Source organism: Felis catus, chromosome D1 (assembly GCF_018350175.1).
Source record: "Felis catus isolate Fca126 chromosome D1, F.catus_Fca126_mat1.0, whole genome shotgun sequence".
Lineage (NCBI taxonomy): Eukaryota > Metazoa > Chordata > Mammalia > Carnivora > Felidae > Felis > Felis catus.
In genome coordinates this window covers 73,798,429-73,823,795 of record NC_058377.1, presented here as the reverse complement: position 1 = coordinate 73,823,795, position 25,367 = coordinate 73,798,429, and the positions used below count along the sequence as shown (strand labels likewise).

Sequence of the window (25,367 nt, the reverse complement as noted above, 5' to 3'; positions counted from 1 at the left end):
TACGAGCCATCTCCTAGGGCAATCAGAGTCTCGGCACTCCGGATATGTGTTCTCTGAGGTGAGACCCAGCCCAGGGCCATGACCAGAGATGGCCACTCACATACTAGTCTAGGGGTGTGCCCCTTTCTCTGGAACTATCTGTGACTGAGAGAAAGAGGAGAGAAAGGGCAGGGATGGGGAAAAGGCCACTGAGCCAGCCCAGGGAAGACCACAAGGGGCAGGGCTGTGTTCAGATCTGAATCCACTCATGCTGCGACACCAACCCTGTCAGCCCTGGCACCCAGCCTGGGCAGTAGGGGGAACCAAGGCCAGAAAAGGCAGTCCCGGGCCTCCAGACTTCCAGAGAGACACTTCATTGACTTCACTCATGACCCTAGGCCTTGGTCATATCCAGAAAGGGCTGCCCCAACAGCCAGGCTGGCAACTTTTGAGGTGGCAGGGGTTCCCATGTTGCTTTCATGCCAGGATGCACATTGTTTCACATTTTGGAAATGATGTACACATCCTTAAAATAGTCTACCTTACCATATCACCAACATGCTGTAATTTAACTCATGTCATGTCTTAGATCGCTGGTACCTTGGACTTGTGAAAACATGGTCAGTAGAAACCTAGAACTCCAGGATGGAGGAGGCCCTCAGAGCTTTCTGGTCTAAAAGCTGCCCCTTGTGTCAGGAATGGAGAACTGGAGAAACAGCAAGGGAAAGGATCCGCCCAAGGTCACAGAGCTCTCAAGGTAGAGCAGAGATGACAGTGTTAGTACTGGGCTGCAGCCTGGAGCTTTCATCAACATGGCCTCTGAGACCTTGCTCGAAACGCCCTCCCAGGCCTCTCTGCTGTCCAGGCCCTGGTGCTGGCCAGACCCCAGGTCAAAAGGAGGCAATGGCCGTAGCAGAAAGGACAGGAGCTTGAAGTCAGATCAACCTGAATTTGGGCCCTGGATTGGCTGGTGACCTTGGACTAGTTACTGCCCATTTCTGAGCCTTCATTCTTGGATAGTAGGGGGTGGGAAGACATTCCCTGCCCTCCCCTCCCTTGGGGTGGTTGTGATGATGAAATGAAATAATACAGAGAGCAAGAAGGAGGTGTTCAAATATATCGCTTTGGTCCCCACACAACCCTTTGGCCTTCATGGGCCCTCCCCTCCTGGTCCTCTCCCATCACAACAAAGTGCTTAGGGTCACAGTGTCTCAGACGTAGATAAGTGAAGACTCTTACAGTCACGGGACAGAGACTACTGAGTTGGGAGACACCTGGGGGACTTGGGCAGACCTGCCCCCACATCACGAAACAGCACCACTGCCCTTCAGAGAGCCACGCATGTGGCATGAGTGAGGCTGGGTCCCTGCTCCTGCGTGGGCCTGACTGAGCAGCATAGTGACCAGTCTGCCCAACTAGGGCCAGCCCTGGTTCTGGCGAACAGGGGAGGAATGTTTCCTGAGAGCCAGCCCCTAGCAGACCCAGTGGGACAGGGTCAGAGGAAAAGTCTCTGCATTTAGCGCGAAGGAGAACTTACTTGGTGGTGGCCAAACCCAGACCCTTTAGGAGGGTGGACAGGAAAGCAGAGAGTAAGAAGCCCTCCCTGGAGGCGCTCGGTGGGGCACGAGGGAGGCAGGAGTGGGCAGAGGCCTGGGTGATGGGGGGATGGTGGTGGAGCGTGCCGGGGGAGAGTGACTCAGTGGAGATACAAATGCAGAGTCCTTGGCCCCATGCCCAGACGGTTCAGTAGTTGTGGGTGGGACCAGAAATTTCCCTTTAACTTGTGCCCTCGGTGACTCTGATGCCGCCAGCCCCATCTTGGCATTTGAGATCCATGAGGTCAGGTGAGACCCAGGTGCCAAGCAGCTCAATGTCTGAGCCTGAGACCACACTGGGGACTGGGAAGCCAGCAGCATGGCAGAAGGAGGAGTCCAGCACTTGGCTTTGGAGACCTGAGTTCGAATCCCAGCTCTGCCATTGGCTGTATGACTGCAGCAGGCAAGTTCCGTCTAGGAAACTCAGTCCCATCATTTTTAAAGCGGGGACATCACAATAACAACAACACACCCAGGAAGCAAGATGCTATTGGAGGTCCCGGAGGAAAAGGCCAGGTGTCTAGGGTTTCCCCAGATCCAAGGCAGAATCCTGGGATAGGGAGAAACCTCCAGACTGCCAGTTCCCTTGCACACTGGTATTCCAGGAGCTGGGCCAAGGCGTTCCTCCACAAAAATCTAAACACAGCATTTTTTCCCCTGAATTATTGGGGGGTGGTAGTTGCAAGGCGCAGCAGCAACAGCTAAATGGAGAAATGTGTTTAACTTTAAGTCTTTTTCCCTAATTTTTTCTGCTCCTGCTACCACTTGCCTGCTAACAGACCAGAAGCAAATGACAGCCTCAGGAGAGCCAATGGCATGGCCTTCAGAGCCTGTTTCCAGGCGCCACAGACCAAGGCAGAGCTATGTCCAAAGACCCAGCACTGTGGCCTCCAGCCCATGAGGGACACCCCTCAGGGTAATGGTGACTTAACATGCCCACTTCCACATGGTTATCCACGTGAGTCCCTGCCGTGGGGCTGGGAGCAGATGAGGCTTGGCGGGAAAGGACACTCAAGGTCATACAGTGAGTGGGATGTGAGCCAGAGCTCCCGGGCTTTCCGGTCTAACTCTGGTAACAAGATGGAGGCTAATGATGGCAGCTTCCCAGTCACGAGGAGGCCCCGTCTCCCGTGCTCTCCACGCATTGGCGCATTTAAACCTCACGCCAGCCTCAGAGGTAAGTTCTGGTGTTATCACTCTTCAGATGAAGAGTCTGAGGTTTACAGAGATGAAAAATCTTGCCCAAGCTCTCAGAGGTTCTCAGTGGCGCTGTCGGCGCTGGCCGGTTTCGAAGCCCTGCCCTTCAGGCCTCCCGTAGGCCCCCCGTGAACAGCTGGGCTGGCTACGCACGGTGTACGTCAGGCTGGCTGTGCCCCGAGAGCCAGACCAGGCTGCTCTGGCCGGGTTTCAACCTTAGTCAGCCCCAGGGAGGTACAGAGGCCTGCATGCCTTAGGGGAGTGGGGCTGTGCTAACCCAGAGTGCCCCTACGGCCCCACAGGCCAGGAAGGCCGAGGGTCAGGGCCCCGGACGATCTCAGCAGGAGCCAACATCCCACCCACTCCTGTGACCTGGAAGTCCCCCCAGGAGACCAGACAGTGCATACCCTCACCCATTAGCATCTTCAGCTCAGACAAACACCAGTGTTCCACGTAGGAAATCACTCTATTTCGGGACTTAGAACTGGGTCGAACTGTGTGTCTCTGTGGGGTCTACTTTTCTGTTAGTAAACGGTCAGTTATGGAACCCTTCATATTTTCTCGTTTGCTCTGACTGCCAGGGAGCTCGGTTAAATTTAGTGCTCGTTCTGAACTAATTTTTCACCTGGGCTGAGGTATTACTATTTCTTCTCTTTATTATATACTACTCCAATGTTTTCCTTTCTTCTTTTTTTCCAAGGATTCTGTTGCATGTGTGCCTCACGTGCCCCAAACTTCTTTGTGCCACAGACTGGAATACGAAATATGTGACTGAGACTCCAAGATCAGGAAGCGAGTAGGACGGCACCCCATATAGGATATTTGGCCTCCCATGCAGGCAACGCAGTAACCCCTCGCAGGAACCCTGAGGCAGACGTCTCTGTTGGTGACCGCTGGTGATGAAGACTTCCCGAGGCCACTCAACCTGTCTTTGGATAGCTCTAGAGATGTGCATTTATCACGTGTTCAGGTCAATCTTCCTGCCTTTCTCCCAGAGATCCCAGGTCTGCCCCCTGGGGTCACCAGAACATACCCCCTCCTCTTCCCTGTGACAGCCTGCCCACACTTACAGATGGACCTCAGGACCCACCCCTGAGCCATCCCTCCTGCAGGCCAGGCTTTCTCTGGCTTCCACCACATTCCCTTTCCTGGGCCAGGCTCCCCAGTTTCAGAGCCTGATTCGGTTAAGCACTCACTGTGCGTGGCTAAAGGGACCACACGCTTTGCCTTTACCTTTTCTGATTCCCCCAACAACCACCTCGGTGACAGGCGTCTTTAGCTTTGTTCAGCGTCGTCGCGCTCTGCTATCAAGTCATAATGACGACCATTACAGGCGTGATCTCACTCATCTTTAAAAACTTCTCTGAGGGAGATGTCATTATGTCCATTTTTCAGATAAGAAAACTGAGGTTCAGAGGGGTTAAGACACGTGTCAAAAAACCCCCAAAATCCACATAGCCTGAAAGGGATAGGCAGAACTTGAAACCAGGTCCCTGACTCTAAAACCACCATGCTCCACGGCTTTCATTTATAAATCTCTTTCACATCCATCCAGGTAGCCTGGGAGGAAGGGATTAGTCTTCCCATTATTGGGGACACTGGGGACAGTTATCTACAGTTTCCAACACTTCACATATTGAACCCCAAATGAATATCACACACACACACACACACACACACACACACACACACACACACCAATAGCTGAGCCATCAGCAGGACAGTCTTGATTGCCCCCATTAGGCAGATGAGAAAACTGAGGTTCGTGGTATACGCACTAGGAATCCAATGGGAAATTACCCCCAGGCCCCGCCTTGTGTTTTTGCATCGAGTTAGGGGTCCTGACTCCCAACAGGGTACACATGTGTGCATATATATGTGTGTGTTGCGGGGAGGGAATTAAAAAGATGGCCCCAAGAGGGACAGCTCAGGGAGGGCAGTGGATGCAGTGTAGGTGGGACCACAGTTGACTGCCCCACGCCCTGCTCTCCCTCCAACGAATATTTATACCTTTTCCCAGGTCTGTGCAGGGCACTGAGCACAGAGTGAGCAAAAACAGCCATAGCCCCTGGCAGGGGTGACTGGCATTTATCAAATAACCAAACAAGCAAATATGTACTTATATGAAGTGACGAGGGCTTTGAGGGGAAAGCATAAGGCATTTGATGGGCCTTTAACAATAAGTCTTGGGGTCAGAGTGGCTTCTAGGAGGAAGTGGCAAGTGGGCAGAGGTTGGAAGGATGGATAAGAATCAACTAGGGGAAGACAGGTTGCAAGGAAGGGCATTTTAGGCAGAAAGAACAGGAACAATTTCCAGTCCTCAGGTCCCTGAACCATCAACAGCATCCGAAAGCTGATCCTCCTTTTTGTCACACTCCCAGCTTCCCACAGTCTCTTGATTTTCTTCCTACCTCATTGGCTGCTCCTTCTTGACATCCTCTGCCAACCACTTCTCCCAGCGTCGAACTATTGGGGTGCCCCAGAACCTTGGTCTTCTCCATCTCCATTCATTCCCTTAGCGATTCGCCTAGTTTCCAGGCTTAAATACCATCACTCGTTCAACTATCATTGAATACTCCCAAACGTCTACCTGCAGCTCAGCCCGTCTCCTGAACTCAGGACTTCAGCAGCCAGCACCTTAGCATCTCTGATAGCGCTCTCTCCACCCCAAGGCTCCACCTGAGCTCCCGCACCACCCCCACTGCCCACAGCCTCTCTATCACAGGAGACGGCAAATCCATCCTTCCGGACATTCTGGCCCCAAACCTTGACACTTCTCTTTCTGCCACACCTCACATTTAATCTGTAAGGAAATCCCATCGGCTCAGCTGGAAATAAATCCAGAGTTTGACCACTTGCCCACCACCACCGTTACCACCTCTGTCCCCGCCAGGATCAATCATTTCGCCCTAGATTATGGGAAGAGCCTCTTAACTGGTCTCCCAGCATCCAACATTCCTGGTGCTCTGGGACTATTTTCAACACAGCAGCCAGATGATCCTTTTAAAATATAAATCTGATTGTGTCATTTCTCTGCTCAAAACCCTCGCACAGGCTCCCCGTTTCTCTCAGAGGAGAAGCCGAGCTCCTCACGTTCCCTGGAGCCCCTACGTGATCTGGTCCTGCACTGCCCCCTCCAAGCTCCTCTCCTGCCACTGTCCTCTTCGCTTGTTTCAGCCACACCCGCCTCCTCAAACATGTTCTTTAAACATGCCAGACATACGCCTGCCTTAGGGCCCCCGCACGGGCTGTTCCCCCCATCCGACGCCCTTCTCCAGGTATCCCCGCGGCTCATTCCTTCAGCATCTCCTGAGGCTTACTCTCAACCAGCACCACCCACTGATCTGATTTTCCTTCCTCTGCTTCTCCTCATAGCAATACCATCTTTGAACACTAACTTCCCCGGCTTTACTGGTGTATCATTTACATCCAGCCACATTCAGTCATTCCCCGTGTCCAGCTGGATGAGGGCTAGCACCTCACACTATCTAATTTACTTACTTCTCATACTTACTCTTTGTCTCGCTTCCACCTTACAATGTAAGTTCCATGAAGTGGCTGGATCTGGGGATCAGGGCTTGCCTGCTGTCAGCTCTGGCCACACGCCACACACCACACACTAAAAGGGGAAGGGGGCCCCTTTCTCGGGAACCGGAGCACGGCTTCCCCTCTGTGGGAAGACTGTGGATACACACCCTATGTCTGCCTGTCTTGATCCTTCTACCTATGCAATGGGCACAACAACGTTTACCCTTCTCAGCCTCCTTGGGAAGTGAAGACCTCCTCCGGTGCCCACTTCCTCATCTGCACAGGCAGTGTGCGCAGTCATGGATCACTGATTCCAGCATCTGCATCTACACTGGCAACGTACACAGATGTTGATTTCACACTTGTGTTTACACCGGCACTGACCACACTCAGTGCAGATCTACGTGTACTCTCGTAAAAGAATAATCCCCGTCTATGTATCTTGACTCAACTGACCACAGATGGAGTCACTAATCACCCAGCACTGTCCTCATTGGCCTAATCTCCACAGAGATTGTTATACTGGCAGTGGGCAGAGTGATTGAGAGCAGATCCACGTCTACACTGGCCATGGGTACACCCATTGACAGCAGACTCACATATACCCTGGCAGCAGGCACAATCATGTTCACCCCTTGACAATGGACAAAATCAGTAAACACCTGAATCCCCACCCGCTATGACCACGAATGACTGAGGACAGTGGGCACAAGGGCACAGAAGTTCCTTTTCAGGGAGGGGACAGGCCTACCCTCCCCACTCCCAGCAGGCTGGCCAGCTGAAGGCACTTATTGTGGAGTTCAACTGCCCGAGTCCTGCCCAGGGGGCATCGCTGGCTCCAGAATGTGGAATTCAAAACCTGCGTGCCGGCACTGGAGTGTGGCAACTGGAATCTGGGGCACATGGAGAGGACACGAGACCCTGTCTATTCCCAGAGCCTTGAGATCACTCAAGGTGAGGAGAGACTCAGGCTGTGTGACTCCCCAGTGTCACCCGCCCCCTCCCCACGCCATGCCCCAGCCAGGCCTAGCCGGCCTCGGCTTAAAAAAGCACCAGGAAATGTCACTTTCTTTTTGAGGAGGTGTGATGGGAAGAGATGGCCCAGGCCATTTAGCTGCCAACCTATTCAAAGGCTGGGAATGGTGACAGTAACTTATTTTTTTAATTTTAGAGAGAGAGTGCGTGCATGACGGCGGGGGGGGGGGGGGGGGAGGGGCAGAAAGGGAGAATCTTAAGCAGGCTCCATCCACACCCAGTGCAAAGCATGATGCAGAGCTCGATCTCACGACTGCAAGATCATGACCTGAGCCAAAAATCAAGAGTTGGATGCTCCATCAACTGAGCAGCCCAGGCGCCCTGTGACAGTACCTTTAGTGTTTTTTTAATTTTTACATTTATTCATTTTTGAGAGACAGAGAGGAGGAGGGGGAGAGAGAGAGAGAGAGAGAGAGAGAGAGCACGCACGCACAGTGGGGAAGGGTAGAGAGAGAATGAGACACAAAATCCAAAGCAGGCTCCAGGCTCTGAGCTGTCAGCACAGAGCCCGACGTGGGGCTCAAACTCACGAAACATGAGATCATGACCTGAGCCAAAGTAGGATACTTAACTGACTGAGCCACCCAGGTGCCCCTACAGTACCTTTAAATCCTGAATATTGGAGCACCTGGGTGGCTCAGTCAGTGGAGCATCTGACTTTTAATAATGGTTCAGGTCATGATCTCACAGTCACAGGATCAAGCCCCGTGTAGGGCTTCTTGCTGGGCATGGAGCCTCCTCGGCATTCTTTCTCTCCCCCTCCCCCAAATAAATAAACATTTCTTTTTGAAAAGAATATTATTTTTTAAAAACTTCTAAAGCTTATTTCCTACCCAGGCTGACTTCCAGCGCCTCCCCTGCAGACAGGGCCCTTGCCTAGTGACAGCCCAGGGGCCCCAGCCTGCCCGAGTGCTCAGCTAGGGCCCTGACTGCTGCTGCATGACTACTGTGTCTGTCCAAGCTGAATGAGGCACCACCCGCTGTGCAGCCATTTCCCTGTCTCCAAAATGGGGAAGGGGCGCACCCAGACACCCTGGAGCTCCTCCTCTATCTCTAGGATCCCTATGTTACCCACAAGAATATCTAGATCCTACTGGAGCCACAGCCTGGCTAAGAGACAAGTGAGGGTGGATGCCTCCTCAAAGAAGAAAGCTCCAAGGACATCCGATCATCCATTGATGCAGCCTTCAGTGGTTTGTTCATTCACTCAATCATCAAATATTTACTGAGTGCCTATCGTACACCAGGCACCACTTTTCACAACCACCTCCAGAAACGATAGCTTTAAATAAAGCTCCAAGCACAGAGCTAGGCACAGAGTAAGTACTCAGTAGTGAGGATACGGACCATGTACGACCATGTACTGACACCCACCCTGAGCCAAACCTATCCTGAGCACTTATACATGCCCCATCTCACTGACCCTGACCCTAACTCTGAGGCCTGCATTGTGGTTACCATCCCGACTGTAGAGAGAGGGAAACTGAGGCACGGAAAGGCTAAGTTGCCCACGATCATAAACCTGGGAGGTGATGAAGTTAGAACCCAGCTTTGTCTGACTATAGAACGCATGCCCTCAACCACTCTCTCAGCCCCTCAACAAACATTCATTGAACGAAAGCCTCGGTGAGTGAACGAAACTCCGTGTTGGTGCAAGTACAAGTCCAAGGCCATCAGTATGCACGAGTGTGGGGAGCGTGTGCACGCAGATGTTTGTGTGTTTGCATGTGGAGCTTTCTTATGAAAAGACTTTCCCTTGCTGTCTTGGTCTTGTATGGGCTGGAGCTATACTTAGCTGCAGCCGTGACTGTAATGAGCAGTTAGCGGCGCACCAGGCACTCTCATTGGGACCTGGTTTCCCAGGGAGATCGCTGGGGCCAGTGTATGTGTGGGGGGTGCAGCCTGGTGCTGGGGAACGCTCTGGGCTTTGGGAGGGAGGCTGGAGCTCACAGCTCTGCGTCTCGTGCAAATGGAGAGCCTTAGCTTCGGCCTGCTCCAGGCTAGCAGCATCTAAGCCTCCAGGCCCTGCCAAGCTCAACTCCTGGCCACCCATGTCTGCGGTCCCTCTACTGGCTCATGTCAGGTAATTAAAATGAGAGCCTTGGAGCTCACGTCTAGAAGCTGGGGACTGATGACAAAAAGCAGTGGAAGATGGTGTCTTGGTACCCCCCAGCCAGGTGCCTCAGGAGGGCGCACCCCTCGGCCAGGAGAGCTGCGCTGTCCCCTTGAGTACATCCCGCCACAGCTATCAGAGCGGCTTGCTCACTGAAGCCGGGGACCTAGGGAGGAAGAGCAGCCTCCCTACCCCAGAACAGACTGAAATCACAGGTATGCTCAGTGCCGCCCGGGGTTCAGAGGCCAACCTCCCACTCACCGTCTGCCCTCCGGTGGCCTCAGGGAGTCTGGAAAACCCCTGACCCTGAGGCTTCCCCATCACATGGCTCTGACTGCAACTGCTTTCCAGCCTGTCTTGGGGCTGCTTCATCAGAGCTTCTCACCCTTGGGAGGGTCAGTCTCTGAGGCCAGTCCCTGCCTCCAGCTCCAGGCTCCCTCACTCCACAAACCGTCCACCCCTGCATCTTGGAAGCCCCCTTTCTCCATTCACGGGCTAGGCTGCTCCGCCCTGCCTTCCACCCTGAAGTCTCCAGCTTCCAAGTCCTATCCTGTAGGATGTTTTCATTTAATGAGACATGAGATTTCCTTTCCCGCCTCGACAGGAACTATCCTCCTTAAGCGGCTCCTTGTCCTCTAAGAGGCTGCAGCTGAGTTGGGAAGACATGTAACCTCAATAGGACAGCTGGATCAAGGGTGGGAAAAGTTCTCTGGGAGAGCAGGCTGTTCAAGAGGGAACAGAGTAGGCAAAGGCAGGAGGCAGAGGGGAGCTACACAGCCTGCTGGGGGGATGGCTGATGTGCCTAAAGGCCAAGGATGGGCTGTCTGGGAAGACAGGTTGGGTGGGATTTTCCAAGGGTAGCACAACAGGGTTCAGGAAAGACCACAGACATGGAAAGACTTGGCCAGCCAGTACAAACCACAGCGACTCCTTACTCCGAGGATTTTACTCAGATGCCCGGACTTCCAGACAGAAAAAAAACATCTGCTTGGTGACAGCCAGGCCTCAGTAGACATGGTTCCTGCTGCCTAGAAGGGAAGCCAGCGCCTGGCATTTCTGACCTTTGTGTTGCTAAATATATCATTGGTGACAGTGGTTCATGGCCCTGAAGCTGTGGGGCCACCAGAGGAAGCTTCCACAGCTTGCTTCCTTGTCTCTGTGGATCAGCCAGGGCCTCGATACACGGACTTTCCCGGGGCATCTGAACCCAGGACCAGGTTCAGTGGTGCCCCAGGTAGCCAGATCCAACCCCTGGAAAGCGTGTCTCATGTGCCAGGCATGGTGCTCAGGCTTTGCCTTCAAAGACTCATCCCCACTTCACACAGGAGAAAACAGGTTTGGCCAGATGCCACCTGCCCGAGTCCACACTGAGGTCCAGCCAGGTCCAAGGTCTGTGCTTTCACCTCTACCTATGCCCTCCTCACAACCCCCTGCCCTCGAGACAGTGGTCTCCTCTGGCACATGGCCCTGTTTTGAACCGTATTTCCTCCCTCACAAATTATCTTTCTGCCTCTGTCTTAGCGGCTTCTCCCAGCTCCCCTGAGAGGTAGGTGATACCATTATGCACAATTTATAGATGAGGAAACTAAGGCCCCAAAAGACAAGGGCCATGCTCCAGGTGTGTGGGCTGGTCAGGCGCCAAGGCAGGAGCTCGCGTGGGAATACGAGGAGAAGCATCCTGCCCAGGGCTAGCTCTTAGCAGGTGGCAGCCACGTTAGCTACCAAGAGCCCAGCCCTCATCCCAGGGCTCTGGTTGGCTCCAGGCGGCCCAGTGGGTGACCGCGTTCCTCACAGCTGCTAAGAGAGCCCCTGAGGCTGAGCATAAAACATTAATCTCTAAGTGGTAAGATGTTGGCCCTGGCGGGAGGCCATGGTCTAAAATATGTTCACAGCCTTGCCCTGGTGATAAGGCCCAAGGGAGTCACGCCTCCCCACTCTACCACCCTCAAGGGCTGAGAAGATCCCTGGGGGGTCGCCAAAGCCTTCTGGTAACAGGAAGCTCCTGTCTAACCCCTTTCAGACATTGATTCTCAGAATCCCTCAGTGGGTGAGGCCAGTGTCTGCAGAGCATCCTAGAAAGATGCCTCATGTGCCAAATGGTGAGAATGAGAATGCATAACTTGAACACATGTGTTGTGCCCTATACTGTGCTGAAGGGCCTTCTATAACTTATCTCATTGGGTTCTCATGGCAGCCCCTTGAAGTGGGGACTGTTCGTATCCCCCCTTTACAGCTGAGGTAGCTGAGGCTTACAGAGGTCACACAGCTAATAATCAGTAGGGCCAGGTTCGGACTCATGTGGGGTGGGGAGGGGACGGCCATGGAGACGTGAACACAGCCGAGCACCAGGCTAGCACGGGCCGAGGCCCACGGGGCAAGACCCTACTACCAGGAGCCCACGGGGGCTGTGGGGAGCTGTGCTCTTCTCTTCATGACCTACCATTGTCCTCTGGCTCTCTCACTGTGGATACTGGCCTCTCACTGTGTCTCAAGCGAGACACATGTCTTAAGATATGTGTCACATATCTCCCTCCATCACCTGCTCAGGGAGGCCTTCCCTGCCACACTAGTTACAGTTGTCACCCCCCCCCCCAGCACTTCCTGGGCCCTATATATACATCTCCATTGTACATCTCCATGGCCCTCATCACCATCTGACACCCTATATGGTTATGTATGCATTTATTTCTTTGTATTCTCCCTGCGCTAGAATGTAAGCTTCTTGAGGGCAGGAATTTTTGACCGTTTTGTTCTTTGCTCTATTCCCAGGTTCTTGCCTGCCACCTAGTAAGTAGGTACTCAATAAATATTGGTTGAATGGAGGAATGAATGCATGAATGCTAACAGCCCCATCCCCACCCCACCCACACGCCTGGCAGGGAACTACACAGCCTGTGTTCACCTATAGAGTAGGGGTGTAGGGAAAGAAGTCCCTTCCTGCTCTATGGATGGAGAAGGAAAGAGGTGAGGTAGGGGCACGTCATGGGCAGGGGGCCAGGGTCTTGTGGGCAGGAGCCAGGGCCAGGGTGAAGCAGCAGGACTGCCAGGCTAGCAGGGCAAGTTCTGGATCGGGCCAGTGTGGAAGGGGCATCCAAGGCCGTGCACAGGCTTGAGAAAGCTTCCTTTGGCTGCTGTGGCCCAGGCCGAGGCAACAGAGCCCGGGCCCAGCGAGGCTCCCGAGGCCCCCCAGGCTCAGCTGTCTGGGGCTGCCCCAGCTAATATTAGCTCGTCCCCACCCAGCCTGGCGTCGGCCTGGCGGGGCAGCCCAGCCCCAGAGTGGGCACCGCCCACTGACACCAACAGGCGCCCAGCCCCAGCGGCTTCTAGGGTCTGCCTGGCCCTTGCTGCCCCTGCTCACTGTGCCGGAGGATCCCCTTGTAAAGGGGCGCATTTCAAGGACCGAAGCTGTGATCCATGGCCCCTGCCCACCAGTCCCTCCACACCGGTACTCTTGTCAGCATCTCAGGCCACCATGCTCGGCTTCCGACCACAGATGTCAGTGGCCCTCCCTGCCCCTCCACCCTGTAGGCGGAACTTCCAGTTTTCATCTCCTTCATTCCCCTCTACACTTGGAGAGGGAGGCAGAGCAGGGACCAGTGGCCCATGACAACTGATGGGGAGACTGAGGATCAGAGGGGGCCATGATCCGCCCGTGACACACAGCGGGTTCGTGGCAGAGACCAAGACAGAATCCAGGCCTGCCGGGATGACACCCTGAAATCTGGCCCCTGGGAGATAGACTCTGGAAGGAAGGGCCCCCAGGGCCAAGGGAGGTGAGGTGCCCCCTAGAGAGTTATTTGAAAGGAGAGTCAGTTGCTGAAATAAGGAAGTATAGACAATGAACAGCTGATGGTTTGGATCTTCTAGAGCCAAGCGCCAGTAAAAAGACAATAATGGAACGTACGATAATTAAGCACTTATTATGTTTCGGGTTCTGGGCTAAGTGCTTAACATATTCAAGCCTCTCGACTTCCCTATGAGTCAGGTGCTATTAATATCTCTTGAGATACAGACAGGTTAGGGAACTTGTCCAAGGTCACACAACTGGGAAGTGTAGGGCTGGGACTTGAATGCAGGCCTCCTGGCTCAAGAGGCCACACTCAGGAAAGAACTGGACTCAGGTCACATCACAGCTGAGTGGGGCCTCGAGGCCCGCCCACTTTCCGCTGAACACGTGACTGTGGGTCAAAGCAGGGGAACTTGGGACAAAAAGCACCCTAGGCTTTCAAGGGGAAGAGTCTGTGTTGAAAGCCAGTAACTAATAGAGGAAAGGGGGTGATGGAAGGGACAGGGAAGAGAAGGAGGTGGCCCGGGAAGAAGATGGGGAGGGAGAGGGAGAGAAAAAGCCTGGCTGGCCTATAGCAAGAGTCACAAGAGAAGGGAGACTTCACTTCCAGGCATCTGGCTGGACCACATGGACCTGCAAACTCTATCCCCTGCAACATCTCCGTCCTCCTGTGACAGCTCGTGTGTCCTGATTTGGGAAAATAGTTCCTTAGCCTCTGAGCTCTGGTTGTGGGAAGCGGGCCGGGGGCTCCCTGGGCTGAGTGAAGGAGGAGTTTGCAGAGGTGGGGGAGCTGGGATGGGAAGAGGCTCATCTGGCCCTGGGTGGCGACAGTGGCAGGTGGGACCTGCCCTGACTGGCGTTTGTCCCCCCCACCCCCAGCCCTGACCAGGACATGCCAGCATTCTTAGCGCTGCCTCATCCTCTTTCTCTGCCTCTCCACCACCGCTCTCGGGGATGGAGGGATGTGTTTCCAGGTGAGGCAAGGAAGAAAGGGGTCAGCCACAGGTGTGATGGCAGTGTCTGACCTAGGTCTGGCCTCCTTATCCATCCTCTCAATAAATATTTATTTAGTCCCCACTCTGTGCCAGGCCCTGTTCTAGCTTCCTCTAAGGAGGGAAATAGACAATATTCAAGGTAAATAAATAAAATACAGTTAGATGGTGTTAATGCCAAGAAGGAAAACAGGAGAGCACAAAACAGGGGCAGGGAAAGCCAGGGTGTGATCTGACCCGATGACGATGATGTCTGAGTCCAGACCTGAAGCAGGTGAGGGAGTGTGTTGGCGGGGAAAGTGCTCCAGGTGGAAGGAACAGCAAGAGTAAGGGTCCTGAGGCAGAAGCACAACCACTGAGCTGGTGGAAAACCGAGGAGGCCAGAATGAGGAGTAGGAGAGGCAGGAGAGCAGAAGGGAGATCGTCGGCTCAAGGGGCTCACGGGCAGCCCAGTAGCCTCAGAAGGACTTGGGCCTCTTCCTGAGTGAGACCGGAAGCCAGAGTTAGCAGAGCACAGAGGTGGCTTCCTCTGACGAGCATCTTACCTTGGATGGCCCTGGCTGCAGGTGGAGAAGGAACTGGAGCGGGGGACAGTTCACAGTAATCCAGGGGAGAGAAGATGGTGGCTTCAGCTAGGGACTTAGTGACGGAGGTGATGTGGCACGGCTGGGTGCTGGGAGGCTTTCAACATGGAGGCAAAGGATTTGCTGATGTGTGTGAGAGAGAGGAAGGAATCAAGCATGGTGCCAAGGGTTCGGTCTGAGCAATTTACAGATGCAGCTGCCGTTTACCGAGCTGGGGCCTCATCTCAGGTCCATTACCTCAATGCTGACGTCTTAGGCACAAGGGAAGATCAGAATCACCCCCCTTGAAGCTCTGCCGACCTGCACACACCCATTCAGGCCTCTCTGTGTCCTGATACTTCCCCTCAGCTGGGAGCAGCTGCCCGCCTCAGCACTTCTCAGAATCGAATGTGCATATGATTCATCTGGGATCTTGTTAAAATGAAGGTTCTGAATCAGTAGGCCTCCGGTGGGGCCTGAAACTCTTCATTTCTAACGAGTGCCCAGGTGATGTTGGAGGACCACACCAAGTAGCGAGGGCCCCTATGTCCCAGCCCCCAGTGCAGATTCTCCCTCGCTGAGCGTTAGTGTCGCCTGAGAGTGGACTAAACACCCTGAACACCCCCTGATCTAGGAATCAAATTCTCAAGGGACAGAGCCCAGGAGCCTGACCTTTTGGAAGCAGCCCAGGTAATCGAGAGTCAGCCGTGGGTGGGAATCCTCCAGCAACCACCCTTGCAGCTCCCGGAGCAGCCACTATAAATACCCCCCTACCCTAGCCTGGCCCCACCCAGCACAGAAGGAGCTCACTGCAACCATCTCCACAGCACCCCCTTCACCATCGGTGTTAGTCACCTTGCCCTGCTCTAGCCCCTACAGGCTGGCATAACATTCCCTCCCTGAGTTCACCTCTCTGCACCTCCCAGAGGGCAGACAGCCTAGGGAAGGGCCTGGAGAAGAGGGCAAACAGGTGCCACCTGCTGGGCCCGAGCAAGCACACCCTAAATGGATGGTACCCACAGTGGGTGAGTGGGCTGGGTGAGCCAGTGATGGTTCACAGTGGTCACAGTGACGACCCCAGGCAGGGCGTGATTACAAGACCTTGAATGAATGAATGAAAACAGGTTGAGAGAGCCTGAATGAATGTAGGAGGAAGCTCTTCAGAGCCCTTCCCCTGGGCTCCTGCCTGCTTGGTGTCAGGGCCCTTGCCAGGAGGGCTCAAATGTGTCCTAGAGAGGAGCTGGGCTGAAGACGTGGAAGGAGAGATAGGGAAGGACTAATGTGGCTCCCACGGTGCCTCTGGGAAGCCAAAGCCCGGAATTCTTAGACTCCTGGAATGTCAGAAGTGGGAAAGGACTTAGTGGTCATTTGGAATGACCTCGTATTTTACAGAGGCAACACCTGCAGACTGAGGGGGCGGTGGGACTTTCCCAAGGGAGCCCGGTTGGTGTGATGGCCCGGTTACAGATCTCGCTCTGGCTCAGTTGATGCCCGCAACTCCGGTCTTGTCTGTGGCCACATCTCTCCATGCACCTGGGCCGGTCCTTTATCCTAAGGGCCTGCCTGTCCCCAGCCACAGGCCTCCAGAAGTGACTCACTAACCTCCAGCTCAAATCATGCAAGCCTGCTGACTCCGCGCTCAACCCAGATCCCTCACTCCCAAAGGTGGTCAGCGAGGACAGGAGAAGCCAGGGTATGCATGAGCAGCCTTGCAGGATGGGTTTTCACATGTAACAAATCTAGAAAGGCCACTGAGAGAGAGGAATAGATGAACAAAAACCCAGAGGTTGGAATGAGGGCTGAAGGCAAGGAGACCAGGGAGGAGCCTGGCAGAAAGGAACAGCTCATGGCCAGGTTCCAGAGCAGAAGGCCTCAAACGCCGAGCTGAGGAGGAGCCAGCATTACCCCCACCCCCACGTCCCCCATGTATCACCTCATGCAAGACAGCTTCTAATCCTCCCTGAGCTCTCTGCCATTTCCCTGTAGACACATGGAGCCCCGGGCCCTGCCTGGATAGTAGGGGCGATGAGGCACCTCCTGAAACCCTCTCCCTGGGGGCTGCCGGAGCGCCCCTACCCCACCAGGCTGGACCCTCACCTGCCATTGTTCAGGGGCCAGAACTTGCAGAGCAGGATTCCCGGACAGGTTGTTGGGAAACAGCGTTTGCTGGGGCAGGGAGGGAACCGGATGGGAACCCAAACTGGGCCACAGACCCAACTATCCTGGCCCAGCAGTGGGAGGCTGAAGTGTGGTTATGGACAGAAATCCAGCGTCAGGCAGCCCCAGGTCTGAAGGCTCACTCGTGAGCCAAGTGACCTTGGGTGAGTTAGTTAACCTCTTTGAGCCTCAGCAGCCTCATCTGCAACACTGGCACGATAATAATAATACAGTTCCTTGGGAGTTTTGTGAGAATTAAATGAGAATATGTAAATTAAGTCCTTAAGACGGATACATAGTAAATGATTTCGTAAATAGCAGCCGTTAGTATTATGATTCAAGAAAGGAAAGGGGTTCTAGAAAATCCTGCTTGGAGGATGATAAGAACAGAATTTGGGCCAACTCTAGGTTGAACGACCTGCAGAAATTTCAACCAGCTGTGCTGGGCCCTCTTGGGGGAGTGGAGAAGGGAGGTGGGAAGGCAGGTAACTGCTTAATCTCCCTCCTTCAGGGGAGGAAATAATGGGAGTAAGTAAGAGAACAGCAGGCGCAGGTGGGATTTGGTATTCTGTTAAACCTGTGAGCCAAAAGAAATGCAAAAGGCCAGGTCCAGGGCTGAGAGGCTGGGGGTGGGAGTTTGAGTTTCACCTGTGTGGTCTTGGGCAAGTGTCTTCCCTTCTCTGACCCTGTTTCTCCACTGGATGAGGATAGTGGCTAGAGGTGGCCCAGGAACATCCATCTTCTCCGACAGTCCCATGCATGTGGAAGGTGGTCCCTCCGACCCAAGTGGTCCCCGTGAATAAGGCCCGGGCAACCAATAGTCCCAGGAGCCCCCAAGGCCCCCCTTTTCCTCTGAGCCTGCACCCAGGGAAGGGAAGCTCAAGCCAGTGGGGTGGCCAGGCTGGCCTAGGGGCTGACAGGAGGCCCTGACCTTTCTGTCCAGAGTGAGCACACTGGTCATGGGACCGCTCAGAATAGCCATAGCGCTATAGTCAGCTGTCTTGGGAGGCCCCGAGATCCCTGGCCCAGGCAGCGGGACCTGAAATGAGCCCCCTCCAGAATCCTTCCCCCAGCTCTAGGACAACCTGTCTGCCTCTCTGGGAAGCTCAAGCCAATCTTCCCAAAGCTTCAGGCAGATGCCAGGCCTCCCGCTCAGAGTTAAGGAGCACAGATACCTGCGTCCAAGGCACCAGCTTCCAAACACTCCCTGAGGCATTGGAAGGTGGATGACCGGCTCTCCGGCCACTAAGCCAGGAGTTAGAGATCTGGGAGTCTGAACCTGCCCAAGTAACCTGCCCAAGATCTGGGAGTCTGAACCTGCTCACATTTGGCCTTGGGAAAGCACTCCTCTCTGGGCCTCAACTTCCTCCTCTGTCATAACAGTCACTCCTATTATGGAGTACGTAAGAAGCTTAGAGTCTGGAGGTAGAGACAAACCTGACTCAAGCAAGGCTGCTAACGAACATTTTATTACATACCAGATAGCTTCTCTGAAGGGAAGGACTCTGAACACTGACCCCCGCTGTGGGTTCTGGGAAGGCATCATGTAGAACAACGTTTTGAGTGGGATGTGAAGGATGAAGAGGCGCAAAACAGGAGGAAAGAGTGTGCCAGGTGGAACAGCATGTGCAAAGGCCCTGAGGCAGGGGCACCTGGCACATGCAAGGAACTGAAATGAGGCCAGGGTAGCTGCAGCTCAATGAGCAATGGGGCGAGCCAGGCCAGAGGAGACTGAAGAGGGACGCAGGGCTTGAGGCACCACGGTATGGTCCAGGGAAGCACCGAAGGGTTTTAAATAGGCAAGGGAATGAGCTGACAGATTTGTGAGTTGAAGACACCTCTGTGGTTGCCAAGTAGACAATGAACTGGAGGGGCCGGGGGCTGGAGGCAGGAGAGCAGTCGGGAGCTGCTGGAGGAGTGAGGGGAAGGATGGCAACTTGAACCAGGATGGTGGACGTGGGGATGGAGGGCCAGGGACAGAATCTAGAGGGCCGTGAAGCAGAATGATAATACGCCCAACAGGAGTGATGGTAGCAGCCAACATTTATCGAGCACTTCCTGCATGCCGGACCCTGTGACTTGGGGCTCTCCACACATTACTTTGGTTAATCTTTCCATTACCTCTCTGGGCTAAGTTCTATCATTATGTCCATTTTAGTTTAGTTTACTTTAAATGTTTGTTTATTTATGTATGTATGTATTTATTTATTTATTTTGAGAAGGAGGATCCCAAACAGTCTCCACTCCGTCTGCACAGAACCTGACGTGGGACTCAATCTCATGAACCGTGAGATCATGACCTGAGCCAAAATCAAGAGTCAGGTGCTTAATCGACTGAGCCACCCAGACGCCCCTATGTCCATTGCAGAGGTGAAGGGGCTGAGAGACTGTGATGAGGAGACACTGGTTTCTGATTTTCCTTACTGAGAAGGGAGCTGGGCGGGGGCTGCAGGTACCATTCAGACATAAGGACATCTGTGAAAACATCCCAGGAAGGAGAAAAACACTAAGTTGGGGACACATTGTGGTGGGGAACACATGGGGTGGTGGAGAGGGGAACACACCAGCCCCTTCCCCACTGCCCATGGGTCTCCTTCACAGGTTACCATGACTAGAGGTGGGGCCCTGGCCTGGGGGCCAGGCTCCTGAGGTGGGAGGCTGTGTAGGAAGTCCCTGAGAGCAGCTCTCTCCTGAATCTCACCAAGACTCCAAGGCCCTGTGTCAGCTAAGACACAATGGAGGAACAGAAGTCTCTTGCTGGACTCTTCATTCCTGCCACCAAGTGCATTTCCTTCCCAGGGAGCTGAGGAGAAGCTGGGGCTGCATCAGGTCCCAAAGGGGAGGGGACAAGGCAGAGAGACAGAGAGTGGAGGGGTGGGCAGTGGGGTGGTGGGGCTTCCCCAGCTTGGGAACCACTGGAACTTCCTTGTCATTTGGAAGGTCAAGTGACTGTCATTTGCAAGAGGGACAGATGTCATCTCTCTCTCTCTCTCTCTCTCACACACACACACACCACATACTAAAGATACTTTCTGACCTGCAGAACAAGGACCAGCATTAGCCCTGACCTGAAACACAACAATGTTCCTGATGAAAACATGCAAATCATAGATAAAAGCCAAGGGCCTCAGACCTGCACTAGCCCCAAGGCAGAGAGAAGGGCAGGTTTCAAGGCAGGGCTGCTCCAGACTTCACCAACAGCCCTGCCTGCTCCCACACCTTCATGGCTTTGCTTGCCAGGACTGCCATCCCCTGCCATCTGCCTGGCTTATTCCTACCTGCCCCCCAAAGCTTACCTTAGCATTACCTCCTCTGGGACTGTTCCTTCTCCCACAAGCCCAGGAAGCCCCTTCATGGTCCTTACTGCATAGTGCCACCATCATCCTTTGCTTGTGTGCATCTGGGGTAGCACCCCTCACCCCAGAACACGAGCTGGGGTCATCCTGTCCCAACTCATTTTCCCACCCCTCACCCCCTCAGCTGGGTGCCCAGAAAAGCACAGGAGAGAGGGTCTGGGGAACAGGCAGCTCTAGCTCGCTGTCACCCCCTGAAGAGCTCAGATGGGACTTCCCACCCCAGCCAAGTAGCCCTTTCTTCCAGGGTCAACAAGAAGGCCTGGGGGAGGGTAACCTCACTGTCTGGTCCGTGCACCAACAACCGGCCTGGGCTAGAGCAGTATTTCTATCGAGGACCAGAAATGAGGAGCAAAACCGCTCACTAAAGCAGCTCAGGAGGACCAGGAGACCAAGGGAGCAAGCAGGAAGCTGGTCTGGAATTTCATCTTCCTCAAGATATACCCACACCTGGGCAACACAGGGTCTCTCTCACACACGGCCGCAATGACAGAGCCTCACACATCCACAGTCTGTGCCACATACACGGTCCCCCACCCCACATACAGACTCACACACAGATGGTCTCATGCACACAGCCTCACACACACACACACACACACACACACACACAGCCACACATGCACAGCTTCACATGGACAATGTCACACTCGCCACAGACAGCAAGGTACTCACACAGTGGCACACCCCAAGTTTCTCAGACACACACAGCATTTCTCTTACACGTACAGTCTCCCTCTCGTTCTTATATACGCACTCTCTCCCACGCTGCCTCGTTCTCACACACAAAGTCCATCTGAAAACACACAGAATCTGTCTCTCTCACGTTCACACAGAATTTCTGATACAGACCCTCACGGAATCTCTTGCACATAGTCTCACCACACGCATATACACATGCGCGCACACACGCATATACACATGCGCGCACACACGCGCACACTCCTCCCAGAGTCTCACTCACACGTATTTTTATTCTCATATGGGCTTTCTCACACACATGAAGAATCTCTCACACCCACACAGAATCTCTCTTACACAGATTCCCTTTCACACACATACAGCTTTTCTTTCACACACACGTACAATGCCACACACACGTACAATGTCACACACATCCAGGATTCTAGTCTAGAAACTAGAATGAAAATTTAAACCCTGACCCACCAGTTTGAGGAGGGGGGAGGGGTAAACAAAGGTGACAGCAGCAGCCGAGCAAAGATGGAGGGGGAGGAAGGCCAGGCAGCAGGCTGGTCCCTGCGCAGATGAGCCGCAGAGAGGCAGCGCAATGCAGCTAAGGCCAGCTTGGCGTGCAGCAGGAAGCCTAGGTTCTAATCCAGGCTCTGCCCTCAGTTCTCAAGTGCCCTTGGGCAGGTCCTTCCTCTGTGGGCCTCAGTGTCCTCATTTGTCACCCAGAGGAATTGGAGTGATTCTGTGAGGCTACAGGGAAAAGAAGGCGCAGACAGGGGGTGGGGGGTGGGGGCTTCTAACTCTCCTCCATCTCCCCACTACAGTCCAGCTTTTCCCTCAGAGTCTGTTCTTCAATGAACACTTGAGACAATCAGGAATTTTCTGCAAGGTTCAAACACCAACAAGACCCCAGACCACGCTAATCAGCCCATTTATCCGCATTGGGTAAAGACCACCCCATGGCCTAGGAATGTCAAGTGGAAGAAGATGGACAGTAAGGGGGTGGGGGTGGAACATACCCCACATGTCCCCTGTCTATCCAGAAAGTCAGGAACACAGGTCAGAAACCTAAAACTGAGCCCAAGGTGTAGGGTGAGGGTACCCAGCTTCTTACTAGGGAGCCAGGTGGCTGAGAGGACAATGAGAAAATTGGGCCTACTTCCTTCCTGGGCCAAGGGGGATGGTGGTGGTGGCGAGATGCTGTCCAAGGTCAAATGCAGGCTGAATGGGTGGCTGTCCTAACCCAGGCCTTTGCCGAGCATGCCCCCCAGCCCCAATATGTGTTGGTTCAACCTCCCAGCCCCCCTCCTCCGGCCCCTCTCCACAGCTCAGCCACAGCCTCCAGTTACATAATTCCCTGGTTGTGGTGGCCTCTGTCAGGAGAGGAGAGGGGAGGGTAGATCTCTGAGGGTCCCAGTCCATTCTGGAAATGGCAGGGAACTGGCATCCAGCTCAGGAGATGATGGGATCCCAGAGGGCCTGGGTTCTAGTCTTGCTTGGCCGCTGGCTCCCTGAGTGACCTTGTGTAGGGTCTCTAGTGGCAAAACGAAGGGCTTGGTTCTGTTGCTATCCACCCTCCCCCACATCTGTTCTAGAATTTAATGCATAAGTCTCTGACCTGCTGCCCCCTCCCTTGCATGCTAAAACACTGAGAGTTTTATCCAAGTCACAAATGTATCAGGCCTGTGCCTAAACAGCCTTTTTCTCCTCACGGACACCTCAGTGCCCCCCAAGTCCTCTTCCCCCACTGATCCTTAGCACTGATCCTGCCTCCTTCCCTGCCTAATCCTCCCCACCTCAGCTCCAGGGGGCAGGAAAGAAGGGATGTGGAGCAACAAAAGAGAGCAGTGGTTTGCCTGGTGGGGGGTTGAGGGGTGGCTCTGCTTTAAATTCACAACTCTGACCCTCCCCCTCATGCCTTCGGCTCCCTTCAGACCACAGAGCCAGTGAAGGCAAGGGGTGTCTCTGCCAGGGTGGGTGGCTGCCACCACTGTCTCCCCTTAGGGCTCAGTTGAGCAGGAAAGACCCTTAGATTCACCAGACACCTTCTCCCATTTAACAGATGAAGAAACTAATCCCAAGAAGCCTGAGAGGCCAAGGTCAGCAGCAGGGTGCCCTTTGTCTCCCGCAACAAGCTGCTGTTACTAAAGGGGAGTGGCTGATGATGACACACCCACCTCTCACACCCCTTGGGTCATGTTACCCTTTAGGCCCCTACTTTGCCCCTGACAGGTCCCAGAGGAAGCATAGTATAAGCCGAGTGGCCCCTTCCAAAACCCTCCCCTTTAGTCAGGCCCTGTTCCCAGCACTAGGTCTCAGAGTGGCCACATCCTCCTCCCCACAGCCCAGCCCCACACCAACTACAAAGCTATTAATTAGCCATAAAGATTCCCTCTCAACCTTCTCTTCACAAGGGCCTGAGGTTGCTCCCTGGGGAGGGTGGTCTGTCTTAAGCAGCAGACCAGGCCTCAAGCCCTCCTCTGTAGGCCCTGCGTGGCTCCAGATGCCGCTTACCTGGGAGGGAGGGAGGGAGGGAGGGAGGACTCCCAGCTTCCCTCCCCACACGAAAATCTAAAGGGCAGTTCACACCTTCACAGTGTACATCTGCAAAGACACAAATATGCACACACAGGCACTCCTGCACATTCAAACATACACACGTTCACTCATTCCCACTACATACTTTACCCACCCAAATATACACCACCACACTTACATAAATATGCACACACAATCTACTCATACACACAAACACCCATTTGTACTCACTCATACATATTAAATTTGGAAATACAGACACAGACCTTACATACCTACAAAACTAGTCACCCTCGAAGAGCAATCTCTCTCTTATCCCCGCTTTTATGCACGTTCTCATATGTACACACACACACACACACACACACACACACACACACACACACACTCCTTTCAATTCTGATTCCCTAGGCGCCAGTTCTCCAATCCGCCCCTGCCTGAGGGAGGCAGAGAACCCGGCCTTTACCACCCAGCTCTCCTGATGGGCAGGTTGCCACTTACCCGCGCGTAGCGGGATGAGTAGGGGTCCTCGAAGAGCGCCCAGATGCGCGGCTGCCAGCGGCGCCAGAAGCCGCCGGGCCGGCCATCTGGGGAGTCGCTGAGCGCCAGGCGCTTGGTCATTTCCAGCTCGTCCTCACCGTCGCCTGAGTCTCCGGGGCCGTCGGCGTCCGCGTCGTCGGCGCTGTTGTCAAGGGGTGCGCCGCCAAAGCTATCAAGCGCCTCTTCTGCGTCGCGATGCTGGCGATAAGTCATCCAGCAGCAGGGTTCCACGTCGGTCTCGTCGATGCCCCAGAAGGCCAGCTCCTCCTCATAGAGTGGCCCGCACACGTCGGCTGGGCAGTGCAGCTTGCCAGTGCGGTAGTAGTTCAGGATGTGCGCGAAGACGCCTGGGTGGCGATCGAAAAAGAACTCGTCTGCGCGCGGGTCATAGTCGAAATGGCTGTGGGCGTCGGGCTCCGCCAGCCAGGCGAGCCGCGTGCCGGGCAGCGTGCGCAGCGTCGAGCGGTACGTCTGGTGGCGCGTGCCGCCCACGTTGATCACGATGCGCTCGCTCTCGTCCCCTTGGCCCATCGCGGCGCCCCCTTAGGCATGGCGCGGCCCAGCGACACCCATGGGAGCGGCCGCCAGGGGGAGTTGGCGCCGGGGAGGGGGGCGCGGGGCCTCCTCCCCCCTCCCCCCAGCCGTCGGGGGGGACAGAGGATGGTGGCTCTGGCCACCCTAAGAGCGACCCAAGCCCCTCAGGGGCGCTTTCTGTCGGGTGCTGGTCCAGGGGCGTGTGCGCGGGATCCCAAGGGTCTCTAGGCGCCAGATGTGGGAGGGAGCTGGTCCGGCTGCGGAGGAGGCAGAGGAGGAAAGAAGGGAGGGAGGAAGGGAAGGAGGAAGGGAGGGAGAGGGACGGCGCTCAGCGGCGAGCCCCGGGAGGAGGGAAAAGAGGGTTGGGGGGCCGGGCTCCCGTCCCCATCTCAGCGGGAAAATGGAGAAATTGACACAAAGCTTTTTTGGGGGAAGGTCAGCTGCTCCAAAGGCCCGACAGATAGATCAGCCCCCGGAAGGGGGAGGGGAGGAGAGGGGGCCGGGAAATTCGCGCTCTGCTCTGCGGTGGTCGCCGCAGCGCGCTCTCTGCGCTGGGGAGATGGATGACCGCTGCCTTCCTCCCTGCGTGGCCGGGCTGCAGCTCGGGGCGCAGGGCGGGCTCCGGCCCCCTCCCTCTCTCCTTGCCTGGCTGCCTGCTCCCCCCGGCGGCGGGCGCGCCTGCCTGCCCGCCCGCCCTCCTCGCTCCTTCTCCCCGCCTCTCGGAGGAGATGGCGGGCCCCCTGGGCAGGGGCACCCAGGGCGCTGC

General features: G+C 54.8%; 1 protein-coding gene across 1 annotated transcript in view; it reads right to left on the bottom strand.

Annotated features, from left to right (window-relative positions):
- The window catches only part of KCNC1 (potassium voltage-gated channel subfamily C member 1), a 44,725-nt gene extending 19,575 nt beyond the window's left edge, over positions 1-25,150 (bottom strand). The window contains exon 1 of the mRNA XM_003993030.6: positions 24,029-25,150. Coding sequence (XP_003993079.1) covers positions 24,029-24,598 — 570 coding nt within the window. The 5' untranslated portion in view covers positions 24,599-25,150. The remainder of the gene's footprint in view (positions 1-24,028) is intronic.
- Between the last annotated feature and the right edge of the window lie 217 nt (positions 25,151-25,367).